This window comes from Carettochelys insculpta, chromosome 6, assembly GCF_033958435.1.
Source record: "Carettochelys insculpta isolate YL-2023 chromosome 6, ASM3395843v1, whole genome shotgun sequence".
Taxonomy (NCBI): Eukaryota; Metazoa; Chordata; order Testudines; family Carettochelyidae; genus Carettochelys; species Carettochelys insculpta.
In genome coordinates, this window is record NC_134142.1 from 64697361 (window position 1) to 64721776 (window position 24416).

Below are 24416 nucleotides of genomic sequence, written 5' to 3' on the forward strand. Positions count from 1 at the left end.
CACCAACACCCATAAGTCTAGAAGGAGTTATGGTAGCAAAAATGCTTTTTGTTAGTATAGCCTAGTAGAAGCTGTGTCCTCAGCATGATAACTTATTGCCATAGCCATCCTGGCAAATGTTGTCTAATATAGAAAAGACATTTGTCAGAAATGTGAGGTAATGGATGAGTATGAGGTCTGGCTTTGGAAAAGTCACTAAAGCAGTGTAAAGTTATAAATCAAGACCCTGTAACTTTTACAGACAATTTACATAAAGTTTCAGCATAATAAACAGACTTTTTTTTTCATCCCCTGTGAGAGTAGAAGTAGAGATGGATTTAGTGAGACTGGGCCCATGTCACATTTGCCATTATGAAAGCTACAGGGGTAAAGAGGATTAAAAGTAAGGCCATTTCATTAAAGCCTAAGGTAAGTGAGTGAGCAAAAATGCAGGCTAAGTCACAAAGGTCTATACATTGTCCTTAACTATTGCTCTTCATTCCACACAACAGGTAGGTACTTTCTTTATAAAATAACATTTATTAGCATTTATGAACACAATTCACAAAGTAACATTTAGAACATAGGCCTAAATAACTTAATACACAGCAAGTTTAACACTTTGGTCATGCTACAAAATTACTTGTATATAAAAGATTACCAACAAACTAGGTGTTAAAACTGCTCTCCCACTTGGTTTGTTTTAGAAGTGGAGACTGCTAGCTGCACTGCAGCTGGGTTTGTGCTTCCCAGTGCAGCTAGACAGCAACGCTATCTTGGCTCATGCTAGCATGCTAAATATAGCAGTGTGGCTGTGCCGGCATGTGCAGCAGCTGGGACTCACTAGAGTAGTGTAACCTGAGTGAGCTACACATAGACTGACTGCAGGTTTTAAGGTCTCGTCTCATATTCTAGCAACAGTTTTCGGTGAAATCGTTGACTGGATTGGCGACTTGGAGCCTAACGATATGTTGACAATCATGGATAACCTCTTCGATTTGCTGACAGTTTTAATGTAGCAAACTTCTATATTAAAAGAAGGTAGAGGCAGAGTGGGGAGAGACCCCACCCCCACATGGCTGCGGGGCAGGGGAGAGCAGGTTTCCACATGGCTTAAGAATTTTACATGGGTGGTTCTTTCAACTGTGAGCAAATCACTATGTGCTAGGCATCATAAACGGATGTGGTGAGACATGGAAGGTCAGGAAGTACGAAAACCCTTTCAATAACTTGCGCTGCTAGGCCCAGTTCCTGAAGGGTACTTGGGCTTTGGGCTCCTAATTGGTAGCCCCTGTTCCTTAGGCTACATATCTGCCATACTGTAAGTACTTTCCACCAACATCCAGTGCATAATCTTTAAAGTGCAACTCTTCTTTAAAACAAAAAATAAAATCACATCCACGCCCACTTTATTTTGCAAAAATACAGGCTACTGAATGGGCTGCTTTTGATTTGCTCATAAGAGTAACCATCAAATACACAGCTAGATATGCAGGTCCAAAATACAAAGAATATGTTTAAACTGCCACATTCTGAAGCCCTTTCATCTCTTGCTGTCCCAAAGGCAACTGTCCTGTGATGTCAATGGCACAGCATGGTTGCCATTTATTCTCTAGCTGAACAGAACATGTCACGCTTTGGGCTGCTGCAAGATGAAAAGGCTTTGGAATGGATGTGGAAGTATTTAAAAAAAAAAAAAAAAAAATTCCTTCATAATCAATTAAGCAAGGCATGACTTTAGCTAAGCTTTCCCTCCCCTTTTTTTAGGGGTGAAAATAATGAGATTTTGGTAAATGCTTTTTTTACGCTGATATCGAAGGAAACCCTCTGCATGCAAATCTTTTCAATATATTGCCGTTCTGGGCTAATTCCCATTACCGCACCTTTTCTAGTCTGTTTGCAAATATTGTAGCTGCCTTGGGAAATTCCGCCTGCATACCTGTACACTACAGCCTCTACATGGGGAAATATCAACTAATAGGTAGCACTGGAAAGTGTTTTTCCACACACTCCCTTCAGCCACAGAGGAAATTACGAGGCTATACTATAGCTAGTTTAGTGCTAAATGACAAAGCCCGATACTTCTGTGCCCACTGTTCTGACGCTGGTCATATGCACAAGCAACAATACCACCTATTCTTCTTAACTGTGTCTTAGAGCTACCGTTAACTTTTTGGAGTTGGTCCTCTCGCTCCTCCTCCTTAGCCCTTTCCTTTCCACTTATTGGCACCTTATAGACTAACAGGTATTTTGGAGCATAAGCTTTCATAGGCAAAGACCTGCTGTCTTTGTCCACAAAAGCGTGTGCTCCAAAATAGCTGTTACTCTATAAGGTGTCACAGGACTTGTTGTTTTGAAGATACTCAGCTCCCGCTCTGATATTTTTTGCTTATTGACAGTGAATGAACAGCTGGCAGGAGAACAAAAGCAGAGGGCAATAGCATTAAATAAATACACCAGAAGCAGCAGCAATGCTTAAGTGTGCCTGAGGGCGGCCTTTCTCTGATTGAGTCACTTTTGCTTGCTATGGTCATGCCTCTGCAGCAAACAACCCAACTTGGTAGTGCTGTGCAGTACGTTAAAGGAATTACAGAAACTACAGTAAATCACCAATTACTGCTAGCATCGAGGCAACACATGCGAACAGCTGCAGAATGTGTTAATTTAGGAAGCCCTGATGCCAAGACTTTAGAAAGGAACCTGTTTCAGCAACTAGGAATGAGTCAGTTTTAAAGTAGTAACAGAGAGGAGCCATGTTAGTCTGCACCATCACAAAACAAAAAAAAGCAGCCCTGTAGCACTTTAAAGGCTAACAAAATGATTTATTAGGTGCCGAGCTTTTGTGAGACACAACTCATTTCTTCAGATCTGGAGAGTCTCATGGGTCTGTCCCACAAAAGCTCATCACCTAATAAATTACATTTAACATTATATTTATTTCTATTTATTATAACATTTTATTTATTTATTGTTAAATGAATACATTATTTGAAATAGTTATTTGTATTTATTATAACATATTATATTTATTTATTGTTAAATAATTTATTTGGTCATGAGCTTTTGTGGGACAGGCCTACTTCTTCAGATTTGGAGACATCTGTCCCACAAAAGGTCACCACCTAGTAAATTATATTGTTACTCTTTAAGGTGCTACATGACTGCTTTTTAGCTTCAAAGTAGGTTCCCACTAAGTGATGTTGTCCTTAAGTAGTTACTCTGAAAATCCTCCTCAATCCTCCAGGGGAGTTTGTAAATTATATGAAGAGGACTGTTCCTACTTGGCAATGCCATTTGCTAGCAGTATTCAGACAGCCTTTCTAACTCACCCAGTCTTTGCTTTGCACAAACACACACTAGAATTTTAACTGTAGTTATTCAAAGGCACAAATCTAGCCTACCGTTCCTGTACACAAGGGTTGACAGCAGCAGAGGCTGAGTATATCAGCAACACAGGGTTTAAAAATAATATGTGAAGCCATCAGCTCTTGTCCCAAGCATTGTTAATTACTAACTCTCTGATTAATTTAGTGCTGAGAGGGACCAAAATGACAAATCTGATATTAACAGTTAGCTGTCAACAAAGTTCCCAACTTCACGCATCTCCCAGCAATATTGGCTATGGTCAGTGCTTCCATGTCCTGCTCACCAGCAGGGACTACAATCCTAGAAAATGACTTAAGTATGGCAAACAATATAAATCGACCAACAGGCCCACTGGAACGACAGACAACCTGAGAGTAGAGAGAGCCTGTATTCAAGGTGGAATAACAGGTTGCCTGGAAAGGTTTTATCTTCGGTAAAGAATGTCAAAGGCAAAGGACTCTGCTTCTGTTCATTAAAAAGGAAGAAAGGTCCCTAAAATTCAATTTGAGGCCTACCTGCAATGAAGGGGCAATTAATAGGCATAAATGGCATGTTCCTTTGGAAATGTACTGAGTAGCTATATAGAAGTCTTCTACTTCACACTGCTCACTTAAAACTTGATTGTCAGAGCCGGAATTATCTGAGTTAGACTGAGAAAAAGTAATGGTACTTCCTCCGATAACAGGAGCTGAATGCTACTGTTGTCTGGAGCCCATTGCCTCACCACTTTCACATTTTTGACCCTGGAGTCCAAAACGCAACCACAACTGCAGCTTTAGGAAAACAAGACAAATTACAAGTGAAGTTCTGCTGCTCTCCCCATCTCATTCTTGTCTTGCAGCAATATGCTCTTTTCAGCCATTTTAATTTAATTAAACCGAATTTGGAGCAGAAATAGGAAAGTAAACTGACTACATTAGCAATCTGAGCTGAAAAAAGACCTAGCTTGGTCATTTGATCTATTTTCTTGGGGCCTGTGGTGATTTTTCCCCTATACTGATTTCAAGTGCTGCCTCTAACTATTTCAAGCATTTTATTCAAAAACGATTTACTTGTCACATCTGGGGACTTCACTAAGATGTCATCATGTGGAAAGGCAATTTAGCTTTTTATTAATATTTATTTTCCGGTCCTTACTTCTAATCTTTTCTGTCCTTTCCCCAACAATTACCTAAAGCTTTTAGTCAGCTGCCTATATCTGTGCTTTAGATACAAATGACTACCCTGCAATCAAAGCCTGCAAAAATGCTCTCAAATTCAGGCTTTTCACACATTTGTTTGTTTCTGAACAGCTATCAACTTCCTTAGTTTAGTAGAATATCCAGCGCTATGAAGGATTATATTCATCACCCAGCTATAAAGAAAGTCATGCTCAGGCTAGTACCACAAGCCATATATTGGCTAGCAAAAGCCTCTGTATTCAATCTAAAGTGCCAAATTTCTTATAACGAAAAGAAAAGCCAATAAGTATTTAAACTCCACCAGAAACTACTCAAAGAGTTTCCATTGCTTACTTAAAAATAAATATATCAAAAGGTAGTGGTGGCCAACTCAGTAATAAAGTTTTGAGTTCCAGTGCAGTTCAAGATAATCAGTTATAGGTCCACTGCTAATGACAGGAGACCGCTAGACCATTCACTGCCTTTTCTCACATGAGCCCATGACAACTACCAGGCTTGCCAAGCTACAGATGAGCTCTAAAGGAGAGAAAAGGCAGCCTCACATCTTATTGAAATGTTGAGGGCTGACTATTCTTTGAGTAGATGCAGATGTTTTCCACTTTAATATGTTCATGCCTAACATGCTGGAACCAGAGACTTTTGGCTAGCAGTATCTGCAGAGCAGCAGTGTGTGCACCTTGTGGCTATGGTTCCTTCCGTAACTCTATGAGGCAGTGCTCTTTTGACACACACCCCTTATTTCCATCTCATTGTCTATGGTCTTCCCTAAGCTGGACTCTTCCCTGGAAGAAGAACATCTCTGTAATTTGGATGCCTGGAGATGTCTAACTTTGTATCTTGCAGACAACCATTTCATTATTAACCTCGCCTGTTCATGTCACATGCAGCCTGCCTGAAGGACCAAGTGGATGGATGGACAGCATATGAAAGAGCCGTGGCTATACAGCACTTCCTTTGTGGATACGGGCTCACTCCATGAGGCATGAGTGATTTCAATACCGTTTCTCAGTGACATTTCCATACTGAACCTTTGCAAGGTGGCTACAAGGTTGTTCGCACATACAGTTATGGATCATTATGCTACTACTGCATCTTTCCAAGGGAACACAGGCCTTGGAAGCATGGAAAATTTGAAAACTAAGCCCTATTGCTGTAGACTACAAGCCCTGATTCCAGATTGAGGTGGTTGCTTAAAAGTCCCCTACATGAAACACATCTGCATCTACCTGAAGAAGTGGTTACTTACTGTACCTGTGTTACTTTGAGATGTGATGCAGATGTATCCACAACCCACTCTCTTCTCTCATAGGATTTTGGTGCAAAGAAAAAAGGGTAGAGTCAGAGCAGCTGTGTCTCATAGAGCTTGGAAAGGGCTTACAGCCACAATGCACAAGTGCTGCTCCTCTGCAGGTACTGCTAGCCAAAAGACTCCATGCTGGGTGTGCGCACGTGCACACACACACACACCTGTATCACATCTTGAAGAACCACAGTTACGGTTAGTAACCATTTCTACCTGTCATAGTATTAAAAATAACAAAAAGCCTTGCCAACAAGGAGTCCGTAACACAAAACACTGCTTTCCTCATCTCCATGTTCCACATTATTTTTTTTAAAAAGGTCAGGTGTAGATAGTTAACAAGAAAATCTGTTCTATCATAACCAGATAGATCTAAAAGTATTACTAATCAGAGTAAAAAAATCAGTATGAGTTTTAGTTAAAGTCTCTTATTAAATTAACCAGACAGACAATCTCACTTTGAATAGTCCCCACAGAGAAGCATGTGAAATTTACGAAGTTAGAGTCCACATGTTTTGGTAGTTTACTCTTTGGGTGAGGAAAAGAGATTACGGAGATGAATTAGTTACATAAAATTGCCCAAAGATTTTCTTTGAAACAAACATTTATACAAAAGCTTTGTGTGCTGAATTGCTCTGAAGAAACTTAAATAATATAATACCACACAAGAAAGAGTTGTGTTAGTTTTCTCCTTCTTCACCTTCTTCTTGTTTTATAACTGGGACACCTAAAACAGAGAGAGAAATGGTCTGCTAAGAATACGTTGCCCACTGACGTTAGGCAACTCGCTCTAAAGAGGAGAAACAAGAAAGTTTAAGCTGCCACCCGCTAATCAGGCTTTTGGCACTGCTTTTTAATGGAAGACAACAAACAAAACTTCCTGTGCATCTTGAGTTTCCCCCTCCCTTCCTGATTCTCCATCATTGAAGATATTTAAGAACAGGTTGGATAAATATCTAACAGGGATGATACAAATGGTGCTTGGTCCTGACGTGAGGACAGGGAACTGGACTTGATGACCTCTTGAGGTCCCTTCCAGTTCCAGTATTCTATGATTCTGTCAGTTCTCCCTTCCCTACCCAGGTCTCAACTTAAGAGCTCTCTTCTGTTCTTTTGGTCCCACTTATTGATTAGCAAAGAGTTCAGTATATCTGAGCACAGTCCACCAATAATGAGTGTACAGTATTCTGCCTGACTGGCTCACTAGGGGAAGTAGTGTTTGCATTGAAATACCAAAATGCAACCACACACCTTCTTGGAGGTATATGATCCTGTGGTGACAGTGTATGAGCAACACTGATTAACTCTCAAACCCTGGTGTTTCCCACACTTAACAGTGCACTGGTGTCATTACGTAAACAAGGTTTCCTCTCTTGCCTTTTGCTCCAGCCTATCCTTCATATCAACCGTTCTCTCTAGCCATGGCTCCATGTTCTCTTTCCTCCCACCTCTTCACTAATTCAGGCTCTAACTTCTAACCCTTTGCTCCCTACGCAGATACTCTGCTCTTCGCCCATTGCCCCGCTTCTTCTACTGCTGCTATTTCCCTTCCTCTCATCTCCCAGATGCTACTTTGGCTCTTCATTAATTCCACCCAACCCCCTTTGACTAGACCTCTCTGAATCTTTAGTGATTCAAAGTGATATGTCTATTTTGAAGCAGACTTTGTCCTAAATGAAGCCACTTTGAAGGCTAAAACCAACTCAGAGGAACTCCATAGCACTCTCTTTCAAACACTTGAAAATCCACCCTGAGGAGACATTGAGGCTGCAGCTGAATATTTATGTAGCTTGTGCAGAGGTGAACATCTATTAGAGTAAGTGTTGAAAGGAAAAATAAAGGAGGCTGCTCATTGAGTTGGTTCCCACTCCTCTTCTAGATCTCACAGTTGTACTTTTGAGGTGCTCAGCCAATACCTCAGTGTTCTCTTTACATTTTGCAAAAGATCTCATATACTAAATGCCACCCAGCTGATGTCTAAAGCTTACCATCTAGTTTTTTCAGCCTGGGCACTCGTTTGGTTGCTTCCTCAACCCAGGTGCTCTGCTGATCAGCGGAGTATTTCTCTTCCAGTGGATTGCCCACAAACACCAGATCCTCCAGTAATGGCAAATCTGCCAGTCTCACAAACTCTGCTGCAACCGCAAAAGATGATGTTAGAAACAGACCATAGAACAGGAAAAGCACCATCTGCACCAAGGCTGCTTTTCAATACCTGCATAGACACACCCAGAATGTTTTTAGGTGAAGGCAGATATGGACATATTGGGTACAAACTGGATACCAGGATGAAGAATGTAGATAGTAGGTGATAATAGTCAGTGGTCACATACAGTTCCAAGAACAAACCCCACATGATACAGAAGTTGAATAAATGGATTTTCTCTACTTTTTTTTTTAGCTCTCTTGTTATAGTATCTGAACAGCTTGTTTGTCTCTGCAGGCTCAATGTCAAACCTGCACATTCAGCTCCTTAGGAGTCAGCTTCCCTACTTTGACACAAGTTGTCTCAACTGGCACATGCTCACCATATTCAGTAAGCAATTACAGAAGAGAAACTTGGAGCCCAGGCTTACCCCAATCTTTAACCAAATTATTGGACATATAGAGAATCTTCAGTTTCTTCATGACATGGATGCCCTTCAGCTTCTCAATGAAGTTGTATGAGATCCACAGCTCCTCTAACGTATCTCCAACCGCCTCCTGGAAAATAATCACACCTCTCAGAAAAAGTGAAAGTAAGTCTTCCTATGTTTCTCATCTAATTTCTGCTCCTTTCTCCCTTCCAGACACTATGTCACACAACAGAACCTATCCCTCAATATTCCTTGTCTTCTTTTAAGCAGGAACCTAATTCTGTACAACAAAGCTTCAAAGAAGGAAAAACCCAAGAAATAAATCTCTCAGCTTGTTTAGAAAAAAAAATCAAGACATTATTAAGATATATTGAACATCTGAGCAGAGTTCTAATCAAGGCATATGGAGAGAAAGGAGCGAATTTAGCTGCATGTGGAGAGTTCTACAGTGTTAGATAACTGCAGTTCATCAACTGTTTTAGAGGGTTTCGTATGTAATATAAGGGATTGCACAGCTTCAGATAAGTGCATGCTTATACCTGCAGGTTTCAAATTTCACTTTCTGTCTACAGCAATCCTCTGGCAAGAGTGAAAAGAGAGGCCACTTACCAGTAACTGTTGTTCTTTCAGTTGCCTCTGTGCATTCATGCCTAGGATACAGCCACCCTTGTTTTGAGCAGAGAAACTGCCTTGAAAAGCCATATCCTGCAAGCAGGAATGCACAGAGGAAGAACAAGCTCTTTCCTTTATTTCTTTGATTTCAATTATACAGATGTTTTAACACAGAGATAATAAAATTGACCCTTATCTGCTTCCTCGCCTCTAAATCTCTACTTTGTAATCTATATTCCTGCCCTTGCCCCTCTGCAACATCCCATTGTTCAGTGTGCCAGTCACCCCTTATCTCGGCAGGCACAATGTAGTCTACCGGCAGACCAATGCGTGCAGTGATTGATCACAATACCAAAAGCTCCTTCTAGCAGGAGATAGGATTCATTCATAAGCAAAGGGAGAAGTTATAATTCATATAATCCCACTGGAATTTATGGTGGATTCTACAATATAAGGGCTTGATCCTGCATATAGACTCCCATGTTAAGGGTATTATGTGTGTAATGCCTTGCAAGATTGTATCCCAGGTTAGAAAAGCAACAAAAGACATCAGCAAGGGGGTCTAGGAAAGTTTGCTGATTGAAACAATAAGGGTAGCAGACAATACACATTTAAAAAGCTTACTGGGAGATTTAAATGTTTTATTTTGTGCTGTAGTATTTAAAGTCTGTAAAGAAGGCTGTCGTTTTAAAGACAGATTTCAATGAAGACAAGGTGGTTGAGACTGGCACAAGAGAAAAGAGAAACTGCTCCAAGCATCATGAGCAACATGTAGGAAGGTGCAAAGAGGACAGCAGAAGAAAACAAGATAATTGGTTAGGTGCAAGGTTGAATTGTGTGAAGAGAGTGGCAAGAGCATGAAAAATCACCCTTCTTCTATGCCTTACTGCAAGCATTACATGGCACGTCATTGCTAAATATAAGTGTAAACTACAAAAAGGAACGTACCAATCCATTCAGATTCTTTATGTTGTTTCTCCCCAATGAAAGAATCCGCAAGTTTTCTGCAATGGAAGAAAAGAACTTCTTGTTAACAAATGAGTGGTGCTTAAAATGTAAAGAGCTGTTGGAAATCTTACAATACCCTGTATACCACAATCAAGAGAGGCTGGCAGTATGAACAGGCTATATCAAGGAAGAATGACACACCAGAAGCAAAACTACATACTATTCTATATATAGATTGTAACGAATGGGTGGAGTGAATGGCTCAAGAACAGGTAAAATGAAGTCTTTCATCTGCAGGCTGTCTGTTCACTTGCAGTCCAGCTAGGTATTGAACATAACAGGCTGCCATCTTTGGTGTTCCAGTGCTCATGTGCATGAAACAAGTTTAAATTTTTGGTCCTGATCTTACTCCCCAGGCCAAGAGGGACTGGGACCTCTACTAAAGAGACAGACTCAGTTCCTGAATAGGAGGCACTACCTGATGTTGCTTTATAGCAACTATTGCCTGACAGAAAGAGGTCAACTATTTTGGCATGTGAGATTCTAGTAACAATACAGCGACCCTGATGAGACTTATTTTCAAATTGCCTCTTCTTGTTCAGCCACGAAGTGTTGTAGTGATGTGCCAGAACGCCTGAAGCTATCACAAATAGTCTTTTTCTGAAACTTCATTTCCACCTATTCCTCCAGATATATGCATGCTCAAAATCATTCTCTAATCAATAGTTTTAGTGGCTATTTCAAGCCCTTTCTCACAGTCTGCATTTAAATTATGCATTACTTATCTAATGAGCTTGTTTTTTCTCCTAGTTGCACAATGATTACAAATACAATATGTACTGTTTCATGAGGAGGCAAATGAATATTCCTCTCAGGTACCAATGGATGCTGTAGAAAAAGCACATCAACTGCTTAGAGTGGCTGGGATAGGCTTTGGGTTGGTCAACCTGCTCTGGCCAGCCACACTTGTAAGCAAAGGAAGGTGTTGATGACAGAAGGCCTACAAACAGGAGGTGGAAGAGAAAGGGAAATAGATGGGCTTTCATGAAGCCACTCAGGTGCAACTGGAATTCTTAATGAAAGCCCATGATCTGTGTAAGTCCTGGGATATTACTTTCTTGTGAGAAGATTATGATTGGTGGTTAGGTAATGTCTTTGGAAAGGAAAAAGTAAACAATAAATGCTACTTGTAATACAGTAAGCCTGAGCCTTATTTCAACCATGTTACCTTGAATTTTCCAAACTCTCCATCCCATAGAAAAGGACTCTTGATCTCTAGCCAAATTATCTTTGTGTTCTCTGAAATCAGGACTAGGAACTATGGGCATATTTTGCAAAAGTACTTGGCATTGGTCTTTTCAGTATCAGTTCAGCTACTACAAGGTTTCAAATATAAAACTGGTGAACTGATATTACTTGAAATGACCCCCATTTGGGGAAAATGTTACTCCTTAAATATTCCTGTACTCAAAAATCCCACACATTGCAGGCAGCAAGGTTTTCCCCAATGTAATACTGACATTAATTAAAACATAGTGAATCAACCTGGTCTATGCTTCATCCCTCAGAAAAAGCTAGGCACCTAAATCCAGGCTGGAGGGAGGTACTCACAATTTAAAACCCAGCCCTCTCTCAGCTTCAGAGGCTCCACAAAGTCAGCCCTTTCTGAAGAAAAATGGAGGCAACAGTGCCTCCTTACATCCAATGAATCATTGGTTAAATCAATCAGCCAGGATGTTAGAAGTGGGTTCAAATCCCCATTTTGCCTGATGTGAAAGGGAATTGGAATGGAGGTCTCACCTCTTCTTGCTGTGTTCCCTTTATTTATTTTTTTAGAAGGAAGGAAATTAAGGTGATATCAGTGCAACAGAATGGAAGTTGGCCATGTGTCACACATTACAGAACACATCTAATCCAAGCAGTTAAAATATAATAAGCACAGTCATTCACATATCACTTACTTAGGCCATTGAGGTTGGCGATTTTCTCAATGCAGTTTGTTGACAGAGACAACTTCCTTTAAAACCAAAAATAATTAAAATGAGAATAATTAACAGCTTATGTTAACAGTGCAAAAAGAATCACTGGAGCAGGAGGCAGCTCTCTCATAAACAACATTTTGTTAGAATGAAATCACATTTTACTTTTCTGTGATTATGTGGTAAACCCACTGGATACAGGCATAGTCTTGTTCTCTTCAAATCATCCATCTCTGGAAAATTTATATGTCACTTTTCGGATTCCACCACCAGTTTCATACCATATAGTGTGGTATCCTCCTTTGTGTGCCTGGCTCAAACAAAAGATAGATTAGATTATGACATTTCCCAAGCTTTTCTTTCTGAGGCTACCCGCTTGCTCTATTTTGTCCACCTCCATAAGGTGTTTCGCTTGGAGATATTTTGCTCAAGCGTCATGCCAGGTGCAGTAGCACTATGAACTGTAAGGGATGCTCTATGGCAGCCCTAACACTATGATTCCTATCCTGTGGAGAACCAGAGCCTCAGGATGACTCAGTTATTAAGCAGTTAAGAAGGTAATAATATGGCAAAAGAATTTCAATACAAGTACCATAAGCAATTGAACCTCCAGACTTTCTACTTCTGAACAACAGTTCCTAGAGAAAGCCTGAGAACTTGGATGTGGTGGTATAGACTTTGGCTTAAAATTTCAAATAAAGGTGTTAGGCAGCTACAACTCAGAAATCTTCAAAGGGACCACACGCTTGTCCACAGCCTGGTAGACTCCAGACATAGGACATAAATGATTCACTTCAGTGCCATCTACCAGCCATTCAATGGACTGATACTAACGTAGACTCAGCATTAATATCTGAGAGAACTAGGTGTTCTATTTTCTCAAATAAGTGACAATGATATTACTAAGCAGACGATCAGCCATATGTTTCTATGGAAGGAAAACAGATTTTAGGAAAAAGAAATGGTGCTGGACTGAAGAGATACACTGCTTACATCTAGAGGTAATAGAAGTAGTAGGAGAGAAAACCTAGTTATTAAAAAACTCTCATAAGTGATGATTAGAAATAGACGATTTTCATGTTCATTTCTTTGCTTGTTTAGCAGAACTTACTCGCAGTTAACAAGTGTGGACAGAGATGCATCCATCTTCTCTACAGGAGGGATCTGGGCATATAGTTTTACTTCCTTGGCCTCTGATGCTTTCTGGCCGCTTTTTTCTTCCTGAGGAAAATGAAGAAGAAAAAGAAAGGGCAAAAAGGAGAAACTGATTGTTGGTATTTGCAGTTGTGATAAAAATTATCCCTAATCTTCAAGAAAACAGGAAGACCAAGCTTTAAATCTTTGTGCTTCCTGGTCTTGTTCATCTGAATTATACGTACTCCCAGCAACCCAGACCCTAACTTAACTGTGTAATTAAAAGGAATGACAACACACCCACAAAACCCGCTTTAATTTAAAGAAAAAAAAAGAGAGAGAAGACTGGCTTATTTCCAGGACAATAAAATATATATTTAATTTATAGGGAGTATTCTTGAATCAGATTCAGGATTTCAAGTCTCCAGCAAACTCTTTTGTTTCCTTTAGCATCTCTTCTTCCTCTCTACCCTTTAAACCTATGCATTTCTGTCTGAATTAGGGGTCCAGATACAGCAAAATTATATACTTTACAGTAGCACAAGTTTTTAGAAAACCACCTATCTCTGAAACTGACCGTTAGGGATGGAGTGGGAAGTCAGAGTCAGACAAACTGTATTGTTCTGGCCTTCTCATAGCTCTTGTTACTAATCCCAACTCTGAATGCATGTTTCCAGATCACTGACTAATCAGCTACCAAAAGACTGAAGCATAAGGCACAAAAGCCTCAAATCACAATCTGAAATCAATAAGTCTCAAAGCACAGACAAAATTGGTAAAATAGTAAACAGAGAAACATTCACTTTAGGTACTAAAATAATTACATAAAACCCTCTATGTGAAAGGAATATCAATTTACATTGCCGTCAAGAACTCAAAAGTTAGGGAATACCAGATGTATTGTTGCTTGTGCTGACTTAATTCCACTTTCTTCTGTATCCATCCTGTGTATCTCTCAACATTAGAAATGGCTAATGTAGGACAGGTGCTGTCCCTGAGGGGGGGAAGTGGGGAGTAGGAGACCTAGGTTGTGTGTTGCACTCACCCTGCAGCAGTGTCTCATGCCCCATGGGGCTCCCTGGGCTTGGTACTGCAAGCTGGCTCTTGATGCTTGAGTTTGCAGCACCACTCAAGTTTGGCCTGTCTCCTCCCCCACTGCAGATGGAGGAGAGGATCGGATGACCCAAACCAGGGAGAGGTGCCAACTCTAGACAGATCCATGGGACAGGAGCTGCCTCAACTAGTATTGGAAGCTTGGCAGATTCAAAGCAGGACAGTTCCATGAAACCCAATATTATTGGGAGGTCTGATCGTCCACACCAAATAAGTCAGGAATCCTATGGGAAAACAGTATGGCTGTGGCACACTTGGCCAAAATTTTGAAATGAGCATGCCAAATGAGCATGCCAAAAATGGCCAAATCAGAGAATACTAATGAGGTGCTGAAGTGAACATCCTTTTTGGAAAGGACCCTGCAGACTTCGAAATCCCCTTTTCAAAAGGACCCCCATGTAGACGAGCCACATGCAAGTGAAAGGCAGCACTTTAGAAGTGCCGCGGCCGGCAACATGCTAATGAGGCACTGAATATTCATTTCAGCGCCTCATTAGTATTCTCTGATTTGGCCATTAGCATGGCCATTTTGAAGTTTTGGCCAAGTGTGGCCACAACGTATGTGATCACATTATTAATTAAGATATGAAGAAGGGAACTGGATTGAGGCTGTGTAGGCAACCATAAAAGTGGTATTTCCTACATTTCAAGGTTTGACTTTGCAATCTAAGTAAAGTTCCTCATTTTCGTTTGTTTTGTTATGTTATTTTATTACATTTTAAGGATTACATTTTAAGAAGAATCATATAGTTACTAAAGATATTACAGAAAGAACCTTCCACAACTTTATTTGTAATGCAGAAAAGATGCAAGACCTCATAGCAAACACTGCAATAAAACCTTGTCCTAAGGTGAAAAAAAGACCTGATTAGAGCAGGGGGCTGGACTCGATGGCTTTTTTAGGTCTCTTCCAACTCTACTATTCTATGATTCTATGAGGTATGGTCTCTTTCTGCCTTAACGTTGAGGTATGCACTTAACTTATGTGACGTAAGGTACAAAGCCGTTCCTTCCTGCTAGTCATGAAGCGTAGGCAGCAAGATGAAACAGAAGTATACAGAATTTATCTTAATAATTATACAAACTATTATCTAATCACAATCACAGTCTATACCGCAGGAACACCAGTCCTGGAACTTTTCCTTGCAACAAAGCCTGTTGCCAGCTTTGTCCACATATCTATTCTGGAGATACCATCACTGGACCTAACCAGGTTATTCACAGAATCATGGGCACATTCTCATGTTCCTCAATTAGCATCATATATGCCATTATGTGCCAACAATACCCAGATGCTTTGTATATTGGACAGACTTCAAACTCTCTTAGACAAAGAATTAATGGCCACAAAACAGACATAAAAACACTCCTGATCCACAAACCGGTCAGTCAGCATTTTAATGGAGTTGGCCATTCTGTTAATGACCTGAAGGTTTGCAGCTTACTGAAGAGGAATTTTCACAACAGATTGGAAAGAGAGGCTCCTGAACTCTCTTTTATATTCAAATTTGACACATTAACACGTGGTTTGAACCAGGATGGAAATTTTTAGGCCATTATAGGGGCTCTTTTGCATACTTGGCTTAATCTACTTCTTGACTTCCCTCGCCACCTTCTGCCCCTCTACTCTCTGATTTGCTCACCTTAATAATATTTTTCTGATTTGTCAACCTTGATTACTACTTTTGGTTCTCTGTGCCTTAAATACTGAGTTTGTTCTGGTGTCGCTATGATCTGAAGAAGTAGGTCTGTCCCATGAAAGCTCATAACCTAATAAATTATTTTGTTAGTCTTTAAAGTGCTACTGGCCTGCTTTTTTGTTTTGATATTATCTAATACTTGTACAGACTACACATACATTTCCTTAATCTGACTTCTGTCTATGCTTATGAGGTTATCTTTTAAGCTTTTTATTTAGTTATTAAGATGATATGCACTATTGCTATAACATCAAGACATACAATTGACTCAACTTTCTGGTTGCTGTCTGACTTGCCATTAACTACTTTTCATAAAGATGAGATGGTATTAGGACCTGAACTCAGGCATTTACCAAAAATAATGAGTTTCATATCAGAAAATTAACTTATTGTTTTTCCTAAAAATGTCATGCTAATAAAGGTGAATCTGCATTGCATACTTCATATGCTAGGATGGGTCTTGCATATTATTAAAATTAAAATCAGTTTTAGGGGTTCATCTTGATTTGTTGTTATAAGTTTTATGTCTTGTTATTTTTCATGTTTTGTTCACTTAAGGTGTGGTTTGGTGAGGGTTTTTTTTTTGGAGGGTGTGAAATATAAAAAACACATTTTATTACATGCAACAATAAATTATAAATATAATCAGCATCAAGGTTTGAACCATAGACTTTCATCACTTGAGCTACTGGACTAACCACATACTAGAAGCAGGAGATAATGTTTTTTCCAGAGAAAAGAAGATCATTGGGACCATATACTACCTTAGGACAGGGGTGTCCAACCTTTTTTCATCAGGGGCCACACAGCAATTTTTATATGTTCCCGGTGGTGGAACACAAAATAGCTCCAAACCACCCTCCCTGGCTTAAATCCTTTGCAGCGCCAAACTGCTCCCAGTCCCCAGCTTTAAACCCCTCACAGCCCCAAACTGCCCCCAGCCTTAGACCCCCAACAGCCCCAAACTGCCCCCAATTTAAGACCCTGGCAGCCCCAAAACACCCCCTGCCCTCAGTCTTAAACTCTCTGAAGCCCTAAAATGTCCCCTGGCTGCCTCCAGGCTTAATCTGCCTCGTAGCCTCAAACTGCTCTGCCGCTGGCCCTGCACCCCAGCTGGGGCTCTGGCCCCCCTGGGGCCAGTGACAGCTTGGCACTCCAGATGCCAGGGCTATGCCTCTGGCCCTCACCCCAGCTACAGGGACTTTGTGGCAGCTGGCCCTACAGGCTAGATAAAAAGGCTCTGTGGGCCAGATTCTGGCCCATGGGCCACCTGTTGGACATCCCTGTCTTAGGGGTAGGTCATAGAGAGCAGACAGAGGATAGACTTACCAAGCTCTCTCCCTCAACCCCACTCCATGAGTTGTGGACAGCTCCAGGTCCTTGTTGTGCCCCAAGAGGTAGGAAAGGGATGCTTGGCCATGTGTTAGGCTGCTGGATAGACATTTGTGGAGAGGGGTACCTAGTCTGTTTCCTGTCCCAAGGGTGCCTCTAGAAAGGTATACTGGCCACTGGGTCCACATGCCAGGTCCCAGGGTGGGAGAAAACTCAGACTGTCTCATTTGCCTCCTCCTATTGCTGTAGCTGGGTGTATGCTACAAAAGTTCTCTGATGTTGCTACTATGGTGATGTGAGCCTTATCTCAGAATATTCATTTAGCTTAGCTATTATATTCAGTGTCCCTGTTCTGAAGTTTATATTATAAACAAAATAACTTTGCATATAAAAGAAGAAAGAGGTTGAAACCAAGAGCGACCAAGTGAGATTCTGTAACATCTCCCAAGATCATGGCTTAGGAATAAGAAGAACAGTTAAGGAAAAGGAGGATCTTGAATTGAGAATCCAAACATTCTGACAAAGCTCTATTATCCTACTCTTGCGTTGTGCCTGCATACTCCACACCAAGCCCTGAACCTTATGGAAAGTAAAACAGTATAATAACTGATCTAGTATCTAGAAGGAATTAAGAGTGTGTGTTACACCTATGCCCTGATTCAAACTTTATTGAAGTAAGTGGAAGAATTTCCATGGATTTTCAATTATTCTCCCTACCTCTGTTTGACACAACAACTGTGTGATCTCCAGCAGAGATTTCTAGAGTATTCCTAAGGGCTGAAGGCACTTAGTCCATAGGCACATCCCCAAAATGGAGATTTATATAATTCTAATTAAATAAAGAATAACATATCATACAAATGTATGGTATAAATGTATGTATGTATGTATGTATAAGGAACAGTTGCTCATTTAAATTTTGCACAGTGGGCAATGTAATGGATTTCCACATGTGAGGGAAAATACTTATGGATGACACTGGTGTTAAGTCATTTTTAAACTTTATATTGTTAAAAGACTTTAAACAGAGACTTAGGGATTTTTTAAGTTACTTCTGGGAGTTTTTGCTTCATGCACTGTTTAGATAAAATCTTGGCTCAAGTATGTCAATGACAAAGCTCCAGTTTACTTCAAAAGGGCCAGGATTTCATTGCTGGCTATTGTGCCCTAGGGATAAACTTTGATTAGATGATAAAGATTGAACAGAGTATAGAAAATCAAAAGGCATTCTGCAGAGAAAACCTCTTTGTAGTATCAAATCTTCTGTCAATGCACAATATGGCTACGTTAGGCCAGACACTACAACAGAGCTTTCATGGTCAAGACAACTTAACAGGAATAGTACAAAGGGATTCAAATAAAATTGACTTCAGTGAGACAGCAATTAATGTTGTTTCATGAAGTTTCTTTCAGTGGCAGGTGTTTCAAGGAAATTACATTTTCTACATCATTGTAACGTATTCATCAAAGTGGATGAAGGTATCCTCTTTACAACTGAGATCCAGGCCACAAAGTACCACTGACAGTCACAGGTACTTATCTTGTACTTACCCATCTGGCTAGAGCTTCTTTAATAGTCGTTGCTTTTGCCTAAACAAAAATCAAAAGAACAACAATTATAATATTTTTGGCTGAACTGTTCATTGCAGAGTTCTATCCCTTTCTCTCCCCTTCCCCCATACCCCATTCCGTTAGGTTCTTTCCATGGTCTCTCTTCCGACAGCTGATCCTAAGAAGCAAATCTTAAGAACCCATCTTCCAAAAGCTGCTCTTAATTGCATTCATTGAGTTGTGCACTAGCAATTTCAGAGGTGATGCAGTAAGTTTGCACTTATACATGCACAATTTCCCCAGGAGACCAAGCATATTGTTTTCTTTACCTTGCCTGCTCTGTGCAAACATAGGTAGTAGGGGGCTTGGAATACTGCAGCAATTTCTCTGCATCTCTGGTGAATGTGTTGTTCTAGTGAATGTGTCTTTCTATTGAAGCCAAAGGAGTTATACTAGTGATGAATTTGGCCTAACACCCTCAACAGATCACGCTTACCACAGAACTTTCCTGTGTGGGCATTTGCTAAGCTTTTTTGAAACATATTGAGAAAGGCTTTGGCCTTCCATAGGATCAGGCATAGCCTCTGGGATTTTATTTTATTTTTATTTCTCCATCAACTATCTTGTGCTTTTAGGTTCCTCAATCACTTAGTCACACTGGTTGTATTACAAAAAGAAGCGTGAAGACTATCATACAATTCACTTACTGGACTGACCCACAATAAAAGCAGAAACTTGATATACCTTACTGATACACTGCAGCCACTATACTAGAGACCAGCAACAAAAAGCCACTAAATCCTCTACTTATTTCTACCCTAATGCTGGTCAGTTTTCCCTGTAAACTGTGTGCTTGTGGCACCACTCAGGAGAGATTAAATGCCACTCAGCTAATTAGCAGAGTCCCCCCAGCTAGGTTTTTTATTTCTATGTTCATTCACACATGCCTCAGTGAACATAAAAAAATTATCCACGCCAGGATGGGAAAAAGCCACACAGGGATGGAAAGACTTGAGGGAGCACTGATGCCAACGAAGACAGAAATATTGTTGCATGCCCTCCCCCAATTATTTTTAAAACAAACGAGACTCTAAAGGACAAAGAAGGAAGAATGTGCCTAAGTCAAGAATCTTCCACAGAAAACAACCTGTCTATGGCTTCCTCAATTTAAAATCAAAATGATTCCAGGTTAAACATCTCTGCTGAGCTTAAGCGTAGAGTACAGCACAAGGAGAGATTTCCTGGTAGCTAAACAGATCAGAGAACTTTATGTCCAATTCTCCATTCAGCAAGAGTCACCCATTCTCCTTAGTTTTAGTTTCTGAATGGTCTCATCATGTAACCCACAAATAGAGCACATTATGCGAGTGCAATCTCAAAAATGGCAAAGCACATATAACAGTAGAAAGGTTAAATAAGACTCTTGGGGCAGGGATCATCTTTTTGTTCTGTGTTTGTCTGGAGCCCAAAATAACAGAGTACTGATAATGACGAGCTACTAGGCATTATGATAATACTAAATAATAATAATAATAATTAATAATAACAACAGTGGCTCTATATATAAAAGGAAATTACACAAGCTTTTTGTCTTGCCACAGAACATAAGTGTGGCTAAAACTGCTAATTAGTCAAAATGATCCAGAATCTAACAAAATTCAAAGCTGGTGAACCCATGTCTCAACCAGCAGGAACGTTCTTTCATTTGGGGATCATATAAACTACCAATTCTTCCAGTTGCTTCCCCAGCCTATTAACATCAACACAATCTTATCTAGATTAAACTACAACCATCTAGCCTTTAAGGATGTCCAGTCACCTAAAACTTTCAGTAATTTGTCCCACCACACAAGCTGAATCAAACATCGAGAGCATTATAGGGACAAAAATAATTCTTGTAGTAAGAACACTGCATCTCTTCTTCCCTCACTAACTCTCACAACTCTATCAACCTCTGCAAAGACCACAGTTGAGCCAACAAAAGTAAATGTCTTTTAGACTTTCAGCAGGTTGGGACCTGATTGTTGTTTATTACACATGCTTACTTGATGCCTAGCACAATGGGACCCAACTTGACTGCAGCACGCAAATGCTACTGCAATATAAATATGAAACAACTGATTCAACGAGAGGTTACAGATATAATAAAATCAGCGTGAACCCTTGATTGTTGTCACTCATAATTAAACAAAAAGATGACTAGTGAATGTTCTCCCCCCATACTTGAACCTAAAAATTGACTGAATTTTAAATTTAAATAATCCAATATGGCCAGTCTTCATGCTAATGGATCCCAGACACAGTGCACCAACTAGCCTTGTTGTAAATCTCACATGAACCAGCAGTCCATTACCAAGCATCCTCCACCTGTGAATTGGCTGCATTCCCAGAGTTACTGAGGTTAAAGGAAGTTAGATTGCTGAAAGGAATGGCAAGTAATCAAAATGCTATACTACTGATTAAGGCAAATAATCAAGGACTGAAAATGTCACCTTTGACCACTTACATTTATGTTACAGGAACAAGAACAACAAATAATGGAAAGAAAAAACAAAAATATGCACACACACAGAGGGTTGGTAAAATATAACAGAAAAAACATTAATAATCAGTGCTCTTCCCCCCCTCAGTGGAATCATTTCTTACAAGGGATGATTACAGAACATTTACAAAATTTCAGCCACATACCGCAGTATTCCAAGAGAGGAAAAAACAGATAACTGGAATTCATTTTAATTTTTATGCATTTAGTCATTTCAGTCAAACAAAACCACATAGAATTTCATCAGGAAGGGAACTGTAATCCAACTAGTCAAAGTAGATTTTGTATTTACTACAGTCTTCAAAACATCTATTAATTCAGCATTTTAATGATAGTGACTCCTGGCACTCAGGCAGTTCAAGGATAACTTTCTCCTGCTGTTCTGATCTAGACCTGGAATTTCCAAGGCACAACCTTTTTGATCTGCTGTTTCTTCATAACAATCATTCACAATTGCAGAAAATAATAGAGATAGTGGATCAGTTTACATGTTGCCTTAAGGCCCATTTATACCTCTCCAGGGGCTGGCTCTGCCACCACACCTTTGACTCCACACCAACACCCCTTCCAGCTCTCACTGCAAGGACCTGTCACAGAGGACTAGTGACAGCAAGTTACTCTCTGTCTATTCTGGACTGCAAAACACCTCCAGGTTTTCTAGCTGAGAGCAAGTTAGAACAGCTTGGAGGCTGCTCTCATTTATGCTGTGGGCAGATGGAGGGGCAGAGTCTCCTCATCTCTGCACAGAGAAATAAGGAGAGTCATCCCCAGAAGTGCGATGTTCAGAAGTCAGGCTCCCCAGCCCCCTTTCCCTGCCCACCCCACTAGGGTCCCCAGCTCCTCCTTTCCCCCTCACCCCAACCAGCTCTCCTCAATACCACCCCGTTCGCTCCATCAGCCAAGTCACCGGCTCTCCCCGCATCCAGCCCTTCGCCTTCGCCGCCGCCACACACCCCCCACCCCCAGTTCCCCCGCTTCGCTTCTCAACACTCACCATTACGGTTGCTACTGTCGCTGATCCCGTTGCTATGGCACGCCGGTCTCCTGCGCATGCTCAACTGCGGAATGTGCGAGGCGCTGGGGAATCATAGAGACACATCGGTGTAACCAGACAGTCCCTAACCCGGAAATCACGTGACCTTTCCGGTTCGCACGGCGCTCAAGTCTCTGCTGCTGCTGAGAGCGCCGCTGTGCGTTGGAGGACGCGGTCGGAGTCTCTGTTGCTCGCGGCTTCGGCACCACGGCGCCGGGAGGTGGATGGCTGGGCTGGGCTGGGCTGGGCTGGGCTGGGCGGGAGGGGTAGTGCCGTGGATAGGCAGCGGGGAGGTTGTGGGGCGCCGTGTACAGCCGGCTTGACTACCCATCCCGGGCTGCGGGGAGCGGAGCGGCAGGATGCCGTGTGCGACGGGACACGCGGCTCTGCTGCAGCAGACGCGGATTGCGGGGGGGTGTTGAGCGGCGGCACGGCTGGGCGCTGGTTTAGAGCTGCCCGTCGGAGCCCGCCGCGCTGCCGGAAGGGAGCTGTGGCTGCACGAAGCGCGTACTGCAACCCTGACCTTCAGCTCTTGAGGGAGGGCGCTGGCGGCCGACCTGGGCCTCCGGAGTGGGCACTGGTGAGTCTGGCGCGCTGCTTTCCCCTGTGCTTCACGCCGGCGGACAGACTCCTCACCTGGAACTGCTGCCCCTCGGCACTAGTGGCGCTGCCGGCTGCCGGGCCTCTGGCACGGACGGGCTGCCTTGGTCTCCCCAGCAGTGGGCCCCTCGCCGCACTGTGAAGGAGGGGCTGTCCTCTGCCCACCACTTCGCCGTCCCGCGACCTCCTGTTGCGAGAGTGAGCATCAGTGGCCCCAAGCCCACTAGAAGGTGGAGGCAGTCTACATTTCTCCTCCCCATGACGTAGAGTAGCACCGTCTTCCAGTTCCTTTCCCACCCCGAGTATTGTTATTTTTCTACACACACACCCTTCCCCGCTTCTTCTGAAGAGGGCTGATGTGGTGCGAGGCAGCTGTAATCCCTCCACCCCAGCCGCCTTCGGATCAACTTCACACCAGCTTAGAGACTGGGCTCTGACTTGCAGGAACATAATTCCTACCAGTAAATCAGAATTGGAATTGTTTTTACTCTCCACCTTCAAATCGTGTTGTACACAGGAACAGATGTGTCTGAGTCCATTAGGGTACATATAGGACATATTCCAAGGTTGTTTAAGGATGAGATTTTCTTTTTCCCCATGGCATCCTACAGGATTCAAAATACAATTGTTCTCTGCAAAACCGGTAACCATATCTTCCCCCTGAAAGATGCTGAGAGCAATAGATTTTTTCCCTTCAGTTATGTCCAGAACCAACTCTGGGATTATAGAGAAATGTCAACTGAAACCCAGGAAAGAAGCAAAGTATATTTTGGGACAACTAACAACTGGACAAGAAGTATAAGATGAGAGGAACTTTCTCTGCTCCCACACACAGAAGGCTGGAGACAAATTTTTCCTTGGCAGGTAAGCTGCTATATTTCACCAAACAATTGGAGATACACATCTTCTAGAGCTGGAAGGGGCCATGGGAGGTCATCTAGTCCAGTCCCCTGCCTTTTTGGCAGGACCAAGCACCATCCTGGGCATATATTTGCCCCAATTCCTAAATGGGCCCCTCAAGGATTGCACTCACAACCCGAGGGTTTTGCAGGTTAATGCTCAAACCACTGAGCTGTCCCACCAAATTTCCTTTCACTTGTCCCAGAAATTGGAATAGTTCCCTCCACGGGTTAATCAGTAAGTTTAAAAAACATAGGAATATTTCCACATTGGTAACAAATAAGGCAGGGGTGGGCAAACTTTTTCAGGTTGGGGGCCACAGACCCTTTGACAAATCAGTCAGGGGACCACAAAAGTGAGAAGCAAAAAACCACCACCCTCACTGATGTGGTCCATGATTGAGGGCCAGGGCATTGGGGTCTGGGTGGGAGGGAAGGTGTGGGAGCAGGCTGGGAATTGGATGGTCTGGGCAGGAGGAACTGTGCAGGTGGGAGGTCTTGGCAGTGGGGGGATGTAGGGGGCAGGGTAGGGTTCTGGGTGGGAGGAGTTGCAGGATAAGGTCTAGGTGGG

General features: G+C 41.8%; 1 protein-coding gene across 3 annotated transcripts; it reads right to left on the reverse strand.

Moving 5' to 3' along the window:
- Positions 1–296: 296 nt before the first annotated feature.
- DNAL1 (dynein axonemal light chain 1) lies at positions 297–24224 on the reverse strand. 3 transcript variants are annotated; one of them, XM_074997103.1, is made up of 9 exons: positions 22983–24224; positions 22308–22390; positions 18772–18810; positions 13053–13162; positions 11924–11979; positions 9963–10018; positions 8403–8529; positions 7815–7958; positions 297–6553 (listed from the first exon to the last, which is right to left on the reverse strand). In XM_074997103.1, exons 2-9 carry the CDS (start codon positions 22308–22310, stop codon positions 6507–6509), a joined length of 582 nt encoding a protein of 193 aa, XP_074853204.1. In that variant the 5' UTR covers positions 22311–22390; positions 22983–24224; the 3' UTR covers positions 297–6506. The 3 variants fall into 3 exon arrangements, with proteins under 3 accessions (XP_074853204.1, XP_074853202.1, XP_074853203.1); XM_074997101.1 differs by having other exon boundaries at positions 7815–7961; XM_074997102.1 differs by having other exon boundaries at positions 7815–7961; positions 22870–24224.
- Between the last annotated feature and the right edge of the window lie 192 nt (positions 24225–24416).